The sequence below is a fragment of the Lemur catta genome, chromosome 2, assembly GCF_020740605.2.
Source record: "Lemur catta isolate mLemCat1 chromosome 2, mLemCat1.pri, whole genome shotgun sequence".
In the NCBI taxonomy this organism is placed as follows: Eukaryota; Metazoa; Chordata; class Mammalia; order Primates; family Lemuridae; genus Lemur; species Lemur catta.
In genome coordinates, this window is record NC_059129.1 from 98,427,226 (window position 1) to 98,449,475 (window position 22,250).

The 22,250-nt window shown below is 32.3% G+C and overlaps 1 protein-coding gene across 1 annotated transcript in view; it reads left to right on the forward strand.

Annotated features, from left to right (window-relative positions):
• The first annotated feature begins 851 nt into the window (after nt 1-851).
• The window catches only part of LIN28B (lin-28 homolog B), a 105,744-nt gene continuing 84,345 nt past the window's right edge, over nt 852-22,250 (forward strand). Inside the window, exons 1-2 of the mRNA XM_045542234.1 lie at nt 852-960; nt 1,810-1,997. Of these exons, the coding sequence (XP_045398190.1) occupies nt 852-960; nt 1,810-1,997 (297 nt within the window). The remainder of the gene's footprint in view (nt 961-1,809; nt 1,998-22,250) is intronic.

Sequence of the window (22,250 nt, forward strand, 5' to 3'; positions counted from 1 at the left end):
GTCGTCTTGCTCTAGGGGAACAATCGCCTCTGATTGAGGTTCACTCTATGTTAGGCTGGAAAACTGGGCTGTTATTTAGGAAGTCATTAATCACATCTCCTCCCCCGGAAAGAGATGGCGGAGAAACCTGTGAAGTACAATTCCTTACCAACTCCCTCTAAAATGTTCCAAAGTGATAAACCTTGTCGACCCCTTGCGATTTTTCTGTTAGGGTTTTATTTTAAACTTGAAAAATTTTCAGGGCACAATCAGATAATTGTGTGCTTTTGCCTTTTTGGAGATGTAATCAATATCTAAAGTTTCATGGTGATGTGAGTAGGATTAATTAGATCTTTTATAAATTAAATATTTTCCTCTAAGTGAAATTGAAATTCGTATCCCAAGCAGGTTTACTTCTATGGAGTAGCTGAATTCTTAGGGGAAAAATAGCGTAACATCGGTTGCTTTATATAAATGACTCCCCCGCCCCGTGAGATTATTTAGACAGGCTGTGTGTAAGGCACGCGTGTGCACATACATGAATATGCCGTTTTTCTAAATCGACGATTCACAAGGACCCTCCATTGTGTTTAAGTAGAAGCACGGAGTCAGCATTTATCTGATTTATTGTAAAGAAGCATTCCAAATCGTCTTTAAGATAACATGTTTGAGTTTTTCGTGTTCATTCATAAATTATTTTGATGTCAGCATAGATGAAATGGCGATTGGTTATCTCTTCCTCTTGCCAGCCCCTTAAGGATCCGAGGTGAAATTAGTAGCAAGAAAGCATGTAATTGACAAAGTCACGTGTGCGCAGGGGGCCAGAAACTGGAGAAGAGAAAAAAATCAAAAGAAGGAAAGCACATTAGACCATGCGAGCTAAATTTGTGATCGCGCAAAATCAAGATGTTAGATTGATGCAGAAGATCACTCCGTTCCAAAGGGAAAGTTTTCATCTCACGAGTTTGGAGCTGAGGGCCGGTGGGGCAACATGGCCGAAGGTTAATTTTCTTTTCTATTGTTTTACTGTGATTTTCTTTCTTCTTTTCTCTCCCCCCTCCCCCTCTCCCACTCTTCTCTGCTTGTCCCCCCCTTTCTCCTTTTACCCCAAAACTGGGCATTGCCTCCCCACCCCCCATTGCGCTACGGGGCTTTCTGCAAAGCTATTGTTACGGATCTCCAAAAATGTTTTGTACCGCCCACACTGATTCACAACTTGAAAAGCTTTCAGGGGGCTATTGTTTGAATTGTGTGTGTGTGATTAAGCGCAGTTTCTGTTAGTGAGCCCAAGAAAACTTTTCTACACCTGCCCCCTCCCCCATTCTACCCCAACTTTAATTGAAAGTTATGGGGGGAGGGGAATGCGCATTGCAAAATAACCCTGGATTCACTGCTGCCGCATGTGCATTAACTGGTAGATCTACCCATGTTCACGATTTCTCTTTCCTCCTGGTGCCTGCTGGAGAGAATAGTTTTGCTGAAAATTTCTCTTTGTAAATGGGATCAGTGTTAAATCAGCAATATGCAAGTAAAGTATCGCATGCTGTACTGTAATATGTGGCTGAAAAACGGAGTTAAATGAAAAAGTACACGTATGTACAGAAACGTGGAAGTTGGTGTGATCGGTAGGACAGTGTAGTTTCCCCTCCCCCGCTTTCCTTTTAACTCTTCATTTTAAATGTTTTCTGTAGAAAGAGGAATCAAAACATTTATTAATGTTTTTTTTTCCTCTCGCCTCTCCCTCTCCCCCCAAGCAATTTTTTTCTCTTTCAATGAACACTGCATGGGAATACAGACTAACTGACTTTTTTTTGTCCTGTTCCGTCTCAGGCGGGGCAAGCAAAGGTGGTGGAGAAGAGCCCGGGAAGCTGCCGGAACCGGCAGAGGAGGAATCCCAGGTTTTGCATGGAACTGGCCACTGTAAATGGTTCAATGTGCGCATGGGATTTGGATTCATCTCCATGATAAACCGAGAGGGAAGCCCCTTGGATATTCCAGTCGATGTATTTGTACACCAAGTAAGCAAAACTTTTTTTCCCTCTTCATCTTTTTCCACGTGGAGGAGCTGATCAGTAGTAATGTCAATAATGTGCCCTTAGGTATATTGAAAGACAGTCTTAAAAATCACGAGGTAACCCAGTTTTTATGGTATATGTGTGGGAATCCTTCTAAACAAAATTAAATCTTTGAAATTTCACTATTTGGATTCGGGTTTTCTTTATTAGAATTTTCCCTTCTTCATTCGACAGCGAAATTGCGTTCGTGCAGCTTCCGGTGTTGTAGGTTAAAATATATTGTGTCACCTATGCCTGGTGAATGGGTGGAAGAATGAATGAAGAAATAATGATCGTTTTAAGGTTAAAAAAACAAAGCAAAACAATCTGCTATTATAAGACATGTATAGGTTCCTGTATTTTAGACACCTCTATTCACAGTAGCCCCTCTATTATTTCATCACTGCCCGCCCCTTAGTTATTTCCAGATTCTGGTAAAAATAATTTGAGTTCACAGTAAAATAAAATAGAACACTGTTGACCTAGTGTGGATGTGAATGAAGAAATGCAAGACGATGCTTAGTAATCAAACATTTTAAAAGTGTGCTCCGTGTAGGCATTGATCCCAGGATACTGTCTCTTTAAGAGACTGAACTCCGAAAAACATGTGGCCAGAGGCGGCTCTAGCTTGTGTGTTTAAAATGTGCTAGTCTGCTACTTGGGGTAAATTTCTACCTTTGCTTATATTATGTTGTAATGTTTTAAGATTCTTAAATACCAAACAGAATGTCACTGCTTCCCATTTTCAAAATTTTACCCAGGAAATAATAAATTAATACCTCTTCCCCTTTTACTGCTCTCTATTAATCTCTTTATGGTAAAAAGACATTTATCTTTCTTGCAAGCCTGGTTGTTTCATCAAAAGAAGTTAAATATAAATTCTCAAATTCATAGTTAGAAATAAAGAAGTTTAGGATTAAAGAGGTTTATTTTGACTTGACAACTAAGTTAAAAAGAATTGAGTGAATGGTGGTTAATACTACTGATTGACGGACACAGATATATTCCTGAAAATAGAGTATTTGCTTGAAAAGCATATATTTTGTTGATACTATGTTGCATGTTTCTAGTAATATTTATACCCCCCTCTCCCTCCCTAAGGAATATAATCTTCAAATTAAGTATATAAACAATAGAAACATATGAAACCATTCTGTTTTGATCTGTTGTCCTGTGGTGCTTGGTAGCTTCTTGACCTTGCTGTGTGGCTTGTGTTTTCCTTTCCTAAAGGCCTGGCTATCATTATTGACTGTTTACATGTGGAAGGATCAGCATAATCTGTGAATCCAAACAGGTTTAAATACATAAATAGGAATCCACATACAAGCTACTGAATTTTATGCTCCCTATTTTTTTTATGTTGCATAGTGAAGCTACATTTTCTTGTCCCCCCTCTAAGATTGCATGACTAAAAATCATTGACAAATCCATTTTCTCTCTGGCTCTTGCTTCCCCCTTTGAACCTTCTGTTGGTTGTTAAATTGTTCTTTACGATCTCATAAATTTGTTTTATAGATGAATGAAAAAAATAACCTTTTTTTCTTTGTTTGAACACACCTTGTTATAAATTGGTTTTCTATGTTTACCTTTTAAAATATTAAAATATTAAATATTTTATTAAACAATGTTAATGTTTAGAACCATGAGACATCTAAATTTAAGCTATTTAATGGTTATATGTTGATAAACATTCTATCCACTGAATTAAGAAATATGTTACTGCTAAAGTTTTTTTACACATAGCTAGCATTTCTAGATTATAAACATTGATTTTTAATATTTGATTTGCATTAGTCTTCTGTTATATATCACGTATGTACAAAAGGACAGTATTAAATGATGTCTAGTTAAAAGGATTTCTATCTAATATTGAGACTTACATAAATTATATAAATAATTGTTTTGAAGAAGGCAGGAATCCTGATTTTAGCTGAGCAACTACAAGTAACAATTAGATGATTGTAAATGATATATATGGGTATTATGTGAGCATCCCTTATAGAATCAGGCTGCAATTCAGGACCATTTTATAAAATTTTTGTTATTTTAGATGCCATTTTTAATTGTATGAGCATTTTAAAAAATATACTGGCTTTTATTTATAATTTTAAGATAGATTTTTCTGTTATATCTATATACTTATGAAAGGATATGCATCATAGATAATTAGGACTTTTATATGTTCAGCTGGACCAGTATCTAGTCAAATTTTTTAAATATATGACATGGTTTTTGTTTGTTTGCTTTTTGAAGTTTTCAGAAGTACCATTGGATTTTTTAAAAGTGTTCTGAACATGTTTTTAATAGTATACATTTGGGGAGATAAATGATTTTAGTTTCTTTAAAATAATATTTAAATATTCATGCCAAGGTACCTGGGATTTTTTTGTCTTAAAAATATTGACTGCAAAGAACTGCATATCAGAATAATTCAGTTGCTGTGAAATAGAGCATATATATGTGTGTGTTTCTACATAGAGCTGTACATTTATAGTTATGTAGTTCTATTTAAAATTTGTTGGCAATAATACAAACAAACTTTCTTGTCACCAACTCCTCAAAAAGAAACACCGGCCTGGGTGCGGTTCTTTTAGTATCTTTAGACATATTGATAAATGTAGTGAGATTCTTCTTTTTGAGGATGGTGTGTGACCATTGGTGGTTTAAAATGACAGTCTTCATTAGATTTTCTAATGTTAACTTGTGAGCTAAATAATCATATTTCTATAGTATGAAAATGAATATATGCATTCTGACCCACGTTGGTTGTGAAACATTGAGTTCAGTGGTAAATATTTTATTTTTAAAAAATTAACAAAAATATATAAGTATTATATCTGTGAGTTTTGTCACATTTCATTGTTTTTGAAGTGTTCCTTAAAATATGTAACAGAACTTTGGGAATTTCTTGCTTAAGTATCCAATGCAAAACACAAAGATTTGTCTCAAGCCAAGTAAGAATATACATGATTAATATAGATTTGTAAGTCTAGGTTCTCACTGAGGTGATTTCAACAATGAGAGTACAATTATTTTGTAGGTGCTAATAAGTAGTACTCCTATCAGTTCCTTATTATTAATAAGTTTAAAACATTTGCATCCACAGATTGTAGGATAACATGTTTAAATTGCCTGGAAAAGGTCACTGGAAGTATTTTGAAATATTATAAGTTTTTAATAAGACTTAAATACTCGATGGGACTTAGAGGAATTACATGGTAATTAATTATTAGATCTTTGTGGAAAAGGGCAATGTTACTGAATAACTACCTGTTGATGTTTGTTATCATGTAAGTTTTTCTTTACATAGTTTTTGGTATTTGTTTCCAAAGTCATTATCTCACCTAATAAGATAAAATGATCATTTGAATTTTATTTTGTTCTGAGAGGTATAGAATCCATTCTCCTATTGCCCTCTTCTCAGCTTATTTGCATAATACTTTCAATACTTTCTTTACATAACTGGTTTTATATATATTTAGAATTATTCACTGTAAAATATATTACAAAGAATTTTTAACATAAATGTATTTCATTTATTTCACAATTTTTTTTCAAAGAGAAAGTAATTTTAAAATGACTGCAGTTGAGCTGGCATTAATCAGTAGGCTTGAATATTTATTAATAATTTTGTTTTGACAACCTCATTTACCTCTCAAGTATTGGTGTTTTTCTTATGCCCTTTATTACTGATTATTATTTTGATCTTTATGGATAATACAGGTGACCATATTATAAAAATTTTGTATATTTTATGTTCCTTTGCTTCAAAAACATTTCAAGGAGTAATGGAAATGGAAGAAATAAGAATTATTATTATAACAGATAAATTTAAAGCATTATTAACAGTATGGGATAGGAAAACATTTGGAGATGATTAATATTTAAATGTATAAAAATTTTAAGTATTATGCAGTTTAATCAATTGGTCAGTATAGAGTTCCTATCTGTGTATGTTCAAAATTAATTATATAATTAGTGAAAACAAATTTATTCCAGTATGTTCATGTTTAAGAGGTTTTCATAATGTTTTATTGCTAATTAATTAGCCAGTTTGCTTTTGTCATAATTTAGCATGAAAACATTTTTTACATTCAGAATATATGCAATTATTATTCTTGGGGCTATTTAAAATGCCAATTAAAAAAAATCTAGACAGAAAGACATCTTAGAAACTTAAAAATGTGATCTTAAACTGTTATAGCTCATTTGTGTAATGAGTTATGTACTTTAATATTTTAAAAATGATATCTGACCTACCAAATTTTTAAGATGTTTTGCCCAGTTGGCCAATTTGGAAGAATCCCACATGAAGTGCTTTAAAGCTGTTTAGTCATACAATCACATTTAAAGGCATTTGTATCACAATTTTGTAAGACTTTACAATAGCTCTAAAGACATTGGATACTTTCCCTTTGATTTTCAAATGGTGGTACATTTTTCAGACTCTTTTTTGTGTGTGTGTATTTAACTTCTGAAAAGATATTGTTAATTCTCGTTGAATTTAAACTTGAAATGTGAATTAGGTACATATTCAAGTCATAGTCCTCCGTCTTATTTTAAAGATTATTGCTATACTTCTTAAATACTTTTTTCTTACTTTTGTAAGAGTCATTTTAGGTTCACAGCAAAATTAAGAGGAAGGTACAGAGATATCACATATACCCCTGAACCCACAAATGGATAGCCTCCTCCATTATCAACATCCTCCACCAGAGTGGCACATTTGATGAACCTACATGGTTCAATTGGTATTGCAATTGATCAACCTGCATGGACAAGTCATAATCACCCAAAGTCCATAATTTACATTAGGGTTAGCTCTTAGTGTGGCACATTCTTGCTTGTTCTTGATTCTTCTTCTTCTTTTTTTTTTTAAATACCCGTTCACAACATATGAAGGTGATAAATCAAAGAATTGTTTTTTAAGTAAATATGTGAGTGGCAAACCACAGGCATTCAGTGTAACATTTTAACCTATCTTTAGCTTATCTCAGACTTCTTGGATTTCATGAGAAATTAAAAATTTGTTACCTGCACTCAACATGGTAGGTTAAAAAGTGAGAGTTTCATTGTAATTTTTGTTGCTTTCAGGCAGCACTGAAACCTTATTTAAATTTGGTTTAATTCTTCCTGTTCAGAGATTACATAAATATTGCAGATAGTTTTGTATATCTTAACTCAGTAGTTCTTTTGGTATTGTGATTACCTTAAAAGTTGCTAGTTAAAAATATGACGTCCTGTATCTTTGTTTCTAAACCAAGTATAACCTAAACAAAGTGAGGATATTTCTGATCAATCAAACTGGAAAGCTATCTTAAATGTGATATCCTATAGATATGATTTAGAACTAAATATGAAATAAATATTTTATTATTATTAACGACGATCAATAGTTTATACCTGGAGATATTTTCTCCTGAATTTTAAGTAACAGAGAGTTCAGTTTGTTCAATATATAGTTACTATAGATTATGGCATTGTACCATATACAGTCCATCAAAAACTTATTAATAAATGATATATTCCTCCCTAAAATAACCTGGTTATAGCATCTTCTAATATGAAAGTTGGCAACAGTAATATCTTCAAGAAAATACATTGCAGGTCAGTGAGGTACATGTGGAAATGGTCTTTTAATTAGTATTCTGTCAAACGAGTAATGGAAGTTTTGTTGCATTTTGATACATCAGGATTCATCTCATCTTTTTAACAAATTTGAAGATAGTCTGATGATTGCTTCCCCCTCCTCAATATCTAAATGTTTGACAACTTGGAAATGTCTTCTAAAATAAGATTTACAGATAATTGATAGATTTAGTCTTACATTTCTTTCTGTAATTTGCTGTAATACCTAAGTTGTTGTGAAGAGTAGAGATAATGTTATATAAACTGCCTGTTAAGTATCTTTTGAGTAGATAAACTAAAATGTAAACTGGTCTTTGCCAAAATAAAATTATGGTTATTTTCAATGGCATGTACTCATGGTAGAAAATTAAATTGATCTCTTCTTTTATGTGCTGCCTTTAAAATTGGGCAAATTTGTTATATAATGTTGATAGCTTAATTTCTATTACATTTAACTCTAAGTCTTTTTATTATAGTTTTATGGTAAAGAATATTGTATAAAATATCAGGATGTAAACTGAGGCTTGGAGGTAACTTTTTTATGCATATATTTTTGTTGTAATGATTTATTGTATCATGAAATTTTACCTGTGTACTTAGGTGTTATGTATCGAGATTGCGTATTCTCCATTACAAGTTAAGGAAAAAATACTGTTTTAAACAGGCTTGCTGTGATAATTTAATACGATTGCTCTATTAATAATTATTTAATCTTTATGAAATAGTATAGAATGGTATAGACTCTGGTCAAATAAACCAGTATTCAAATCTCAGTTTATTAGATATCTGTGGGGGAAGTAAGTTACTTTGTCAGTGTCTCAGTGTCCTATAAATGGGAAGACAAAAATAGTATCTCCTTTGTTTAGGGCCACTATGAGGATCAAATTACATGGTTTGAATCCGAGTTACGATACCAAAAACATTCCTAAAAACATGTTATTACACATTTAAGGCCTCATACAAACTTGGCAGATAGTAAGGACTCAATGTTTGTTGTACATAGTTATTATTACAAAGAGAAATAGTGAGGCATAGAGAGGGAAAAAACACTGAAAATGGGTTTGGCTCTGCTACTTGGGTGGGTGTCTGAGTTTTGGCTGTTCACTTCCTGGGAGCTTCAGTGTTCTCATGGTTAAAATGTAGCCAATAATATTTTTGCTCCCTGTTTTAGAGGGTTATGGTAAGGGTTGATTGAAATAATATGTATGAAAATCATTTTAAAACTATAGCAATCCCAGGTTTTAGTTTTAATCTATTTCAAGAGCTATATTTTTATTAATACTTTCTCCATATAAATAGTTGTCAGAATTTTTAAAAAGATTAAACTTACATCATTTTTTTACCTTGTCAGCTTTACTGACAATAAAATTTACCAAATAAGTATATAATTAGATGAGTTTTGACAAATTGTATAACCACCACCACCATCATGATATAGAACATTTTCATCACCTCAAAAAGTTTTTTTTACCCATTTGTAGTCACCCTTGAAGAGAAGAGGCTCAGTTGTCCTATTTGATTATTGACATGTCATATTAACAGTTAGTTAACTGACCTGATTCCATCCAGGGTCCTATCAAATAAGGTCCACGTTTATTTCCATGTTTTTTCTCAGTTTATTTTTCTTTAGTTAGAAAAGAAATTACCTTTGTACCAGTAGTTTCTGTGCTTGTGAAAGAGAGATTACTTTGTAGGTATTTTACTAGTCTCCAATCTTAATTTCACTTATTTTTATGATACTTTTTCTTACAATATAAACTTACTGCTTACCTAAAGGGCATAATTAAGCTTATTGATATTCATAGTTCTTCTCAGAAATTTATTGAATTTCTGTCTCAACTGGGTTTTTATATAAACACTGTTAGAGGGGTAAGTCAACAGGATGGCTTATTTTTATAGAAAAGTATTAACTTTTAAGAAAATTGTTGCTTTTAGAAAAATTGTGGTTCAATAATTTGTCTATTAAACTAATTTTTATTGATCATTTACTAAGTTAAAGTGCTGTTGGATAGATTTAAGGGTTCTGCTCTCCAGCTCCCTATATGTTTTTTTGTGTTTTCATTTTAGCAAACTTTCTAATGAGGTTCTTCCAATTCTCATTCTTTTCATACAAGGCATAAAAGCAAAGGATCATTTTTCCCATGTCCTATTCACTTGTTTTTACAGAGTCTAATTATATAGTCTTTACAAATAAAATTTGAAGATACTGTGATAAAAAACAAATGTTTTAAAATTTTGAGCTAAATATAATTTCTCAGTCATAAAATATATGGTTTTCAGATTTCATGCAGAGAAGCTATCTTTGCCAATGCTCAGAATCATTAATTTATTGTGCTGTTAATAATATGGTTAATTTTTACCAGCTGTTTTAAGCTTGTGATAGCAGTCCACTTTTTAAAATCAAAACCCACTTAAATTTATTTATTTGGTTATTGTTAAAGTTGGACTGTATTTTAAAATCTCGTAAGTTTAATTTAGTAATCACTCTAAGAATTTTACTTAGTTTTATTGTGCTATGTGATATAAAGACTCCATATAAATTTCAAATTACTTTTACTTTGGCCAGGATTTGTTCATGACCATTTTTTTCTTTAAGCTTTATAAGCAATTTCCTAAGCCATTATCGGATTATGTTCCCAGATCCTATAATGCTTAAATTCCTTTATCTTAACATTTTTTTCATAGAAATTAATTGTCTTTATCCTTAGTTCAGTCTGTAACAAAAGTCTGACAACACAGGTTATATATATATATATCTTTAAATACTTAATAAATCATTGACATGTTGTTAAGTTTGGAATGAATTACATCAACATTTTTTTCCTGGGTATGATTTTAATAATACATGATTTTGCTTGTAACATAGAAACACTGGTGCTCAAGAATTAATTGTACTTTTCAGGAACTCCTTTAAATAGATTAAATACTATTATAGACACATTACCTAATGTAATTCAGTGTAGGACATAAATCAAAAAAAAAAGAATGAATCATTTTCAATTTTAGTTAAAAAAAGCTTCTTTTCTTAGGGTTGGTTACATTGTACCTTAGAAATTTAATCACAGTATTGGATTCATTTTTTGGCTCTCTAATTAAAATTTTTAGTTGAATCTTCAATCTAAGGACGGTTGGATTTGCATGTTTGCCCCTTTTCACTGTTTCCTCCCCCATACCATTGAAGAATTTTGAGTGGTGAGGAATTTGTGCCCTTTGGCTCAGGTTGCAGGCCCACTTGATCAAGCCAGAGAAGCCTGGGACAGAACTATTTATTGCTTATCTTTTCCTTAGGCCACTTGTAAATCCTGCTTTCTGCTCCGAAAAAGAAAAAAAAAAATCTCTTTATATTGGACTTACATAAAACCTGGAGTATAAAAATGGGTATAATAGTTGATGCTTTATTGTGACTCTACATGGGTTAATTTCATTATCTTTAGAAGTTTTTCATGCATTACAGCTTATTTGATGTATATAATTTTATTTAAATACATGTATTTTATATGGTATTTTAAAAGTATCCTGTGAGTAGTTAAAATGTGATATGGTGTTCTCTCTTAGGTTGAGATTTTACACTTTTGAAATGTAGTGAGTACTTTTAAGTAAATTGAATTAGTTAATTTGAATCAGATCTATAAAAATCCCAAAAGTATTTTATTTTGATGTGCTTAATTTCTGGCATTTATGCTGATACTTAAAATTTCCCTGAATCAATAATAACACAAATTTATGAGCTGTACTAGTAATGTATCTAGACCCAGGTTTAAACAAACACAAAACACTTTGTTCTTATCTTAGCATCCCTTAAAAGTATACAGCTCTGGTTCAGGACCTCAGGACCACCCATCACCCTGGACATTGGATACTCCTATTTATTCAAGAGGCTTGTGGAGTATGTGTGTGCCAGTGGGGGATGGTGTGTGTATCTGTGCAGCGAATCACAGTTTGGTGATTTTACCCCAACAAAAGCAGCAACATTGTTTATAAACTGAATTATGTCCCTGTAGAATTTTCTAGCTGTAAAACCTTTCTTACATTAAATGCTTGTTATTTTATATAAGTGCTGATTGCAGTCTTCACATTTTTGATGCTTTCAGAAGGTTAAAATGTCCCCCTATTAATAACCTCAATCCATTACAGTTTTTTGGCCTGCAGGCCCCACCCATTGGCTTTGGATAGCTAATACCAAGCTTTTGTTTCTTCCTGTAGAAAGAAAAGGAAAGAAAACTTTTCTTTCTCTTTCATTGCTGAAGTCATGTGACTTCCCTCTAGTTAGTCACAGATAGGATTGAAGTGCATCTAAGAATGAATAAGATGTCAAAGTTTTATGCTTATAGGAAATATTTATTGAAATGTGCCTCTTATCTAAATTGTTTTGTGCTTTAAAATATCTGTTTTGAATTTGCTATCTATACCTTATTTTAAATCCATGCTGATTTGTTTTTGTTAGGAAGCTGAAAAAAGTTTATTATTAAATAGATTTAAAGAGCAATACTGACCTTTTTGTCTATACCATGGTAATATCTTAGTGTACTTATTTTTCTGTCAGTTCTCTTTTAACATCATTTGAGGTTTCTAAAGTGTAGTTTAATTATCAGAACTCACAGCCTAAAGAAAATAGGGATGGTAGTTAGGATGACTTTAGGAACTAAAAATTGCTGGTAGAAAAAAAAAGAAAGGTGTTAATAGGACTAATGTAAATATAAAAAGGAATTAATTAGATAATATTTCTTCTTGCTCCTCTTCTTTCTCACCTATTAAGAAGCGTAGTATAGCTAGCTGTTTTGAAGAAAATGTATCCAACTCTTAAGACATATATATCAATGGACTAATGTTTCATTATGAAGTTAAATGAGGATAAATGTTCAATGTGTAGTCCTAATTTGGTGATTTAGTCATGATGTTATAATTTACTATGAGCCATTAAATATTTGATTTTTAAAGTTATTTTAATTTGCTCTTAAACTACTTTTCAAATGTTTAAATTCTGTTTTGGGTAAGCAGTATGGCTGTCTCCAAATCATAAATAAAATATTTGAAATGACAGGAGTTTCAAAAGTAATATCCTCTCTCCCATTGATTTTTAAAATATATTATTATTTGGCACATGATATTTCCATGCAAGTAAGTACTTTTAAAAGACTTCTAAGAAGAATACTATTTTTAAATCTACTATACATTTTTATTTAAAATGTTATTTCAATAAATATATTCTTTATTGTTGCATAAAAAATTATTCTTTATATTTTAATAGTCTTATAGATCTTAAAGGTTTTGATAATAGCATTTTATTATCAATCTGAGACAACTTGGTTAACTAGATTTAAACATGATCCTTTCGTTCTCAATGAGGGTGAATATGAGAAAAATAAAATCATTTTTAGTAGTATGTTTTGTGATAAATTTTTTTTACCTTGAAAAGTTAAATGAAAGATTTGTTGAGCTACATAGAAAGGCTACTTAACTTTCTGTTAATAACAGTGGGTTATCAACTTCAAAGAAAACTAGGATCTGGTATGAAGTTTGTAATTAATGTATTGGTCCATGCTTTCATTGACATTGAAATTTATAATAAGTGATTTATTTTTTATGTCCTTTCCAATTAAAACTTTCAACTGTTGTTTACTTAATTAAACTTAAATTTTTATTAATATTTTGATTAACATTTAAGTTGTCACTAAATTTTGCTTTCGGGGAAGGTTTAGGATACTAAATCTTTCAAATCCATGATCCCCCTTGGTTTTCCATTTGGATTAGCAAGGTAGTCATAAAACGCTAACAACTAGTATTAAGCATTTGAATCTAGTACTGACATTTATTGTTGAAATAATCCATTTGGTAGTCAAGTGTCACTGTGAGTTTTAAAATAAAATGGTAAACAAAAGCATACTTTTAAAAAATTGCTTTCTGGGTTTTTCTTTGTGTGTGTGTGTGATACGAGTTTTTTTTTTTTTTTAAATAACCTAACAAAATTTGGTATTAATTAGTAAGAAAATTTGATATTAAAAGGTGAAAAGTTGAGGATTTTTATAATCTTTATAATTCTTTTCTTTATAAATCTTTATAATTCTTTTCTCTTCCTGCAGATTTTTTCTTTAAGTTCTGTGGAGAAAAGTAGTTTGTAAAATGTATGTATTTAGTTTTAAGTGTTTTCATGTTTTGTTAAAAGTACCAGACTCACTAGGGGCAGGGGGAGGATGACACCATTTGATGTATTTATTGCTGCTTGTTTTCATGTGGGTTATTGTAAATATAAGGTTGATGATTGATTTGGTTTCTGGATTTTCTTTCTCCAAAAATGAACCTAATAATAAATAGGAAATAATTTTTCAAATAGTTGAAATACATGAATGGCCAAATAAATATGGACATTTCTTTTAATATGTATTCTTTAGGGTTGGGTATTTATTTTTTAAAGATACTCTGATATTAAAAAATCTTAACAAATGGTGCTTGAGAAATTGTCTTGTTAGGTGATGACCACTTTTCTTCCCTGCCTTTAGTTTTAAAAGTATCCGGTCACTGTTAAACCATTAATATTTCTAAAGGTAATTCAGAATTTCCTATGTGATTTAGTGTTCAATGCATATTCAAAAATTTCATACAACATGGAATGATGTTTTCAGAGTGAGATTTTAATAAAATAGAATTCATTATTTTGATTTATATTTTTCAATTTTTAGCTGTAAATTGAAAAATGAAATTACCCAAATTATTAATGCATTATGCTGTCCCCAAATTATTCCCTGCCTTATCGTTATAATTTGATCTACCACTAGGAATTGTTATAGCCCTAAGTGGTCTCTCTGTTTAGTATCCTTCTCCCCCTTTTTTCTCCCCCTTTTTCTCCCCCTTTTTCCTCCTCCCCTTACCTCCCCTTCGGGAAGGAAGCCTGAGGCCCTGGCTTTAGAGATACCAGGAAAAAGCAATCACTCAGCAGAAAGTGTCTGTCTTTAGCAGAGAGGAGTATAGTTGAGAAGAGGTTAATAACAGATAATAAGAGTTTTAAATTTATTCTAAATTAGTTTAGAATTTATTTCTGATACAGCTGGGTATTGCTTTCATTATGAAAAAAGAAATCTACTTTGTCTGTTTAGGTAATAGCAAAGTCAAATCCAGTTCTTCACTTTTCTCTCTTTACTTAGGTTTAATTTTTTATACCTTTTCTAAAGGCTATTGCCAATGATTTTCCTAACATTGAAGAGGAGAATGAATTCTTAATGAGAACATTGAATGGTTAGGTAATTTTAAAATTTATACACACTTATTGATAATTTACTTAAATTTCCAAAGAAATTATGTATGAAATGTTTTACTCTATATCATTTGTCATCTAAAGATAATGTTTGTGTGTCTAGCGTATTTTTATTTAGAAGAAGGCTTTTGAAACCACAGATTGACTCATAAAATAGGCTAACAGTGAAAATAAATTGATATTGGTAGATCTAGAAATGCTTTAGTTGTTTACTTCCTTAGAGAGACTGTTCATGAAATTGGTTTTTTTTTTTTTCCAAGAAGAGTAAGGAAATGCAGATTCAATGGAATAAACACTGTAAACCATAATGTAAGATTACTGAAGGGTCCAAGTTTCTTCCATTGTGCTATAGATATTTCTGCTAGCATTTCTTCGTTTTAAAGGGTAATCTTTTTACTTAGCTCTACATACATTTGGTTAAATCTCTTATACTTGCTGACCCTCATTTGAAAAACTTAAGTAGTATCATCATAGAATCTCATAATTAGCCTAAATAGGATTTTAGAGTTCATAATCTATATCTGAAAGATAATAAAAATGAATATTGCATAATACTTATAAGTTTTATGGAATAAACCAAGGACACTTTGAAAGGTTTGAATATTATCTGTTTGAAGGGCAAATACAAAAATATAATAGCTAAGTAGATTTAAGGTAATATAAAAATTGTAAGAGTATGTAAACAATCTTTTACTAGAATAATTTTTAAAATACATTAGATTGTAATTTTTCTTCCTCCCAATTGGTTCAAAACCCTGTCCAGGTTAACGTTTATATTTATTTTGTTTTAACTGCTCGCTAACACTAAATTCCCACTACTACCAGTTCTTAGGCACAGACCCCAGTTTGCCACCAATTATTTCTAACTGATCATCCAAAGCCACTAGTGTAACTTACCACTACCAAGACTTCTTGGTGTCAACACAAGAAGTGCAAACACAAGAGAACCCTTAAGCTACAGCCAGTCAGTATCATAGTAATGATGATAACCTCTCAATAATGACAACAGAAAATATTAGTATCGTCTAACTTTTATAGAATGCTTGCTTGTGCCAAGTCCTGTGCATTTTATATCCATTAAATTTTCACAACTCTGAAAGGACGGTACTTGTCCCATTTTTACTGATGAAGAAAATGATGATAGAATGGCTAATTGCCTAATTTCACACAATTGAACCAGCAGTATGACTCCGGAGCAGTGCACTTAACTCTTTGGGTTCTAGCCACATTTATCTATTTTAGTTTCTAATGTGCTTAACTTTGTGCTAGGTGCTCGGGGTTTGATTATGAGCAAAAAGCAGAGAGGGATTCTGACCTCATGGAGCTTAAAGAACAGTTTGGAAAAGATTGACAATCTGATTGCACAAATGAAAGTAAAGTTAAAATTGTTGTGAGTGTGATGAAGAAAAAGTACATGGTGCTGTGAGTCTTTCAGGGTGAGGGACCTGTCATAGTCTTGGGGGAGGAAAGCTTCTTAGGGGCAGTAGATTTGTGATGAGAGTTGTAGAATGAGTAGGCGAAGAACAAGGGAAAACAAGGAAAAGAGCATTCTGTTAATAACAGAGGAAGAGGTTGTGTGCAGAGGCTTTGTGAGAGGAGGGAAAATGGAACTTTATTGAGTGTTAGCTTTACAAAATATTAAAATTACAAAGATCAGTAATATCCAATCCCTGTCTTTAAGAGGTTATAGCCATGTATGTGCATGTGTCACCAACAGTTTCCACAGAGTGATTACTGCTAGGATAAGGGCTTTATGGTAGGAATCACCCATACTTTTGGTAGCAGGGAAGACTTAAAGAAAGAGACCATTTGAGATGGACCTTGGAAATACCGAGGAATTTGTCAGCCCAAGAAGGCAGTTCATGTTGTGAATGTGCAAAGATGAGAAGGCAACTTGCCTCTTGGAAAAGCCAGCATGTAGCTTGGGCCCAGGACTTAATGGGTAGTGGGGAGGGGCTGTGGAGGACTGGCAGAGGATGAAGCTCAAGCCAAGGTGGGAGCCAGTTGTGAGCAGGCAGGCTTATCCTCTTTATTGGTCCTCACCCTGAGCATTGCTAATTGTGAATTTCTCAAAATTTCTCCCCCTAAAACTTTATTGGCTATTTGTTTTCTGAATAAAATTTAGACTTCTTAGCCAGATATTCAAGCTGTTCATGATCTGACTGAATCTACTTTTCAAATTTTTTTTTCTCCTATTTCTTGTTTAAATTGTTTGCTTTGTCAGGTAGGACCAGCCATTTTGTAAACATACCCTGTACTTCTTTGCCTCATGCCCTTTGCACAAACAGTCCTGTCTTTCCCTCAAATTCTTACATTCACTTTTGGAAATCATTGCCATCCTTCGGAACCCAGACCCAAAGTCTGGTCCTTTCTCTGAGACCATTCCTTATTGTTCTAGCTAGAATTGCTTGCTTCCTTCTTATAAACTCTAAAACTCTTTATAGATCATGGGTCACTTGTCATGGACTGTCTGCTATTATATTTTGTTTCCTTGTTTCTCCTACTAAATTGTAAACTCTAAGTGGAAATTATTTTACCAGATTTTGTATTCTTACAATACATAGGTGTATGCTTTTCTTATAATTACTTCTCCAAAACATTTCTCGAACAATGAAAAAAGTATAATACATTAGGAACATTTTCTTCTATCTTCCATGGGATAAAAAATATGGATTATAGGAAATTAGCTGGATTCATGTTGTTCAAGATAGCATATGTGAGCTCTTCTTGTTTTAAAAAAACTAGTGTTTAACTTATATTCATTTCCCTTTTAATATCACTCTTAGATGTTCATTATACATTGATTTATAAAGTAAATTCTCTTTGGGGACCCAAGACACTTTCACTTTATGCTTTTTTAATTTTTTTTTTTTTAGCAGAAAAGATGGTGGCATCTGTATTCTATTTATTAGTACAGTTTACTGCTATGTCTAAAGTATCTACAGTTTGTTGGAGGGGAAGGATCTGTCTAATTCTCAGTTTTTAAGTCCAGACAATATTGAACTGGATGTTCGATAAATGTTTTTAAGTGTCAGTATCACTGGGGAGATGAGATGATCCTAAATGTAAATAGTAGAGACCTTGGAGTTGGATAGACCCATGTTTGAATCCCAGCTCCAGTACTTATTGGCTGCTCAAGTTTAGCCAAGTTACCTTACCTCAGATTTCCTATCTATAGAAATCAGATAGTAATATTAATTTTATAGGGTGGTGAGGATCAGAGTTTATGTATTTTAAGTATCTAGTCCAGTACCTGAAAGAAGAATAAAGTATCCTGACTGTCCTCCTTTTTTTTTAATTTTAAGAAAATGTAAATATGCTACAATTGATACAATGCAGAGAGAGATATCTGGTATAAGGGATGACAGAGCCAAATCTTAATCTCTGTACCAGATAAATGGGATTAACCCTACAAGATAAAATTTAATGGAGAAAAGTATAGAAATTGGCATCTTAGTTAATAACAAAGGAAAAGAGCATAATGGATGCAAGTCAGTTCCACAAGTATAGGGTGGGGCTAGTCTGTGTAGATACCTGCTTGTGCTAAAAAGATCTAAGATTGTTGTAGTGGACACTATTGGTTGCATACTCGGTATCCATTTCTTACCTGTTTCCTTTTGATCAAAACCCCAGTTCTTTTATACATCCATCCATCTTCATCCCTATATGCCCCTGGGAAAGGTGACTCCATCCCCAACATAAGGACAGCTCCTCATTAGTCTAAGCACATGGCATTCTCCTGGCAACTGTTATAAATCCAAGAGTGGGAATGAGACTTAAGTTTGCCTATTCAGTCTGAAGGGAACAGTTATTTCCATTTTATTTTTAACAGAATCATTATTCTTTTACGTTTGTGATTGTTACCTTTTCTCTGCTTTTATTCCATTTCCTTAGGCAGAACTTCACCAATATCCATTCCTTTTAGGTGTGCTGAATCCCAATCTGGAGGACATGCCCCTCAGCCTTTCCACCATATTGGGTTACTTAGATATGGAAACTTAGATCTAAGTTTCCATCATTGTGCCTACTGCACATTGTACCCATCAAGTATTTTCTCATTATCTACTCTCCTCCCCCTCTCACCTTCCATCACCTTTCTATATAGAGGTTTATAAATTAATTTGGAAGTTGAGAAAAAGAAAATATAAAGAAACATATACTGCATTTGAGTGACAGATTCTAAATCATGTTGATTGCAGTGTACATTTTTTAAACTAGTAAACCTAATATTCTGTATTATTTACTTTAATCCACTTATAATTTCAGTAGTCTGAATATGTGAGCCATTCATTACTTTTTAAAATTTAAATCCTTTGGGATATTTTGTCATCTGGCTAGAGAAAAAGAAACAACAGTATTATATTAATATCTCTTTATTTTGATGTGAAAAATATAGAAAGGATTGATGTACTTACGTATAAAAGTTTATGTCATCTTTAAATCTTCATCTAGTTTTTAAGTTTTATAGGCAAGTTAATATTTTTTCCTAGCTAATACAGAATTGAATTCTGCTAAATATATTTAGAGATCACTTTCACTTCTAAAATATGTTTAAAATTCTGTAATATATTTGTCTTAAAGTTAAGAAAATGCCTGAAATGATTATGTTATTAAAATTTATAGGCTTACACAAATTTTGATGAATCTCTATATGTAACCAAGGTATATTAAGTACCTTGTCGGTGTGATTTATAGTTGAGAGAGGTGAATTTTATTTCTTTGAGAAATGAAGATGTTTTTGTCTAACTGAAGAACAAGGAGGAAAAGCATGTTGGGTAGGGAAAATGATACAGATGTTAAAAACTAGGTGTTAACAGTCCTTTGATATTGAAAATTTGTGTGACAGAGAGAGTTCCGAGGAACCTCTCTCAACTTTATCTCTTTTTCAGAGATGCAAAAATGTATATTTTCCTTTTTATGACTAGAAGGTCATATGCTGACTTAAATTTAACTGGCAAATGTACTTCAGGTTCTGTCTTGATTTATAGAAATTAAAAACCCATGTTAAAGGAACAACTGTCATTTAATATGAAAGAAAACAGCCTTTATACCTTCTGTAAATGTTCCTTTCTCCACAATGATTGATTCATTATCTGCTTATCCACGTATTTATTAGTTGTCACTCATGTATTTTCTCTACACACTGGGATACCCGCTCTGCACACAAACTGAATTAACCTTTTCATATCGTGTGTCCTTAAATTGTTGGCCATCCTACTCATTTTATAAGCACAGCCACTAGAAACAGCCCATCCCTAATCTACTGTTATTAATTTTATTCCTACAGTACATTAAAATGTATGCCATATGCTGTCATTTTTTGCTATATGTTTCATGCTATATATTTCCTCTCTTATCTCCTGGGTGTTTGGCCCATTCTTAAGATAATGCCAAGCAGAATTGAGGTTGGATACCACAACAGATTCTAAGAACACTTTATTTTAGCTGGTAAAAACATGGTATCGCAAAGGATATAGGACGTAGCCTTCCATATTATAAATTCACTGTAACATTTGTTTTCTTTGTGTTACTATTTCCCATCTTTTCTAAAGCATTGCTATTTTAAAATCATTCCACTCGTTTTTGCTTCTCTGACCACTTTGGTTTTTTTTCCTCTTCTCTTTCTCAACTTCCACCCCCACTCTCTCTTCGTGGTGTTAAGAGCTTCTGTAGGAAATTGATAATCCATGCCTTTCAGCTTCAAAGTCTTTAACACATGGAGCTAGCTGCTAAGAGAAATTGACCAGGTTCCTGTGATCCTTGTCAGTTTCTCTGATTAATCAATTTTTCTTTACTGGAGAAGCTGCTCTTAAAAGAAAACTAACCTGAAATTTCAATCATTTGTCCATTGCTGCTTAGTTTATATCTGTTCTTCTGTTCCCATCTCTTTACCCTTTCATTATAAACTTTTAATTCTTAGCTTTCAGTTATCTCATTTGTACTGGAGAGTGGAGAGCTAATTTTTTGTAATTCATATAGCCTCAGTGATTCCAGCTAATTCAAATGCTTGCATAATTCAATTTATAAAGCTGCTTCCTATTCAAAAGATGATGACTGCAAATTAAAATGAGTGTATTTATTTCCCAACTCTTGTTGACCTGACAGCAAAAACAAAGAAACAGCAATTCCAACATGCTTAAAGGCTATCACGTTATCATAAACTAATACAAAGAGACCTAGAAAAATAAGGGAGAGTTACTTGTTGCTCTTTTTATAGGGATGGTTCTTTAAACACCAAGCATGTTAGATTTAGATACAGGGTTAACAGAATTTGTCTTTAGGTCTTGGACAAGTTTGAGCAGCCAAGTTAGCCTGCAGATAAGGTTATAAGAGCTATGGGAATATTTGCAAAATGGCCAGATGTACTTGGAATATCCTTTAGGCATTACATAGTGTATTTATACATAGTGATATTAGATATAGACAGGATTATCATAAGAAGGAGTTAATTTGAATGGCCTTTAACTTGGTGAAATTGAATAACAGCTAATGCCCTAAAGCATGTTTTATAAATAGCTTTATGGTATATTAAGTGTTCCCTGAAAGGAAAAAAAAGTTTGGGAAGTTTCTGGCTATACAAAATTCAGCCTGTTTCTTCATTTGATATAACTTCTCAATGCCTCATCATAGTAAAGTTTGCTTTTAATCTCCAAGATAGGGATATAGTATATAGTATTTTTCATACTTGTTAAACATTGACACCCCTCCCTTTTTTCTTAAAGAATCATCTCATGGGACATGCTTCCATGAGGACATGTATGGGGAAATTCTTACTATACAGTAAACTGTATATTAATCAATATTAAAGTCTTTACTGTTAAGCTCATAATTACTCATTATGTTGAAAATTTGAACATCTAAACATTTTAATGATATATTTTTATTTTACAAAACTGGAGACATAAATAATATTCAGGTCATACAGAAAAGCTGTGAAGGGGGTGGTTCATCATATAAAAATGGTGTAACAGATGAGCTAAAATCAGGTGAGTATTTAGAAAACATCAACCATATATCTGGGCATCTTAAAAGGAAGGTGAAGATAGCTCAAGATTGGTAGATGGTGGTGGGAGTGGTGCTATAGGGATGCTGAAATTTGGGTTCTGTGTTGGGTAAAAAAAAAGAAAAACATATATATATATTCCTCTTTCACCTGCAGCTTCTGGCCCGTTTTTTCTTGAGTAGCAGCAAAATTTGCTTGAAGGCAATTACCCCAGTCACTTGACAGGATTGCTTCAGGTTTACTGTCAGTGCAAATCTTGGTGTGCTAGAGCAGTAATTCTCAAGCTTTTATAAAAAATTTCTAATCTGCTGCAGACCAGATATGTATGTAAATTTGC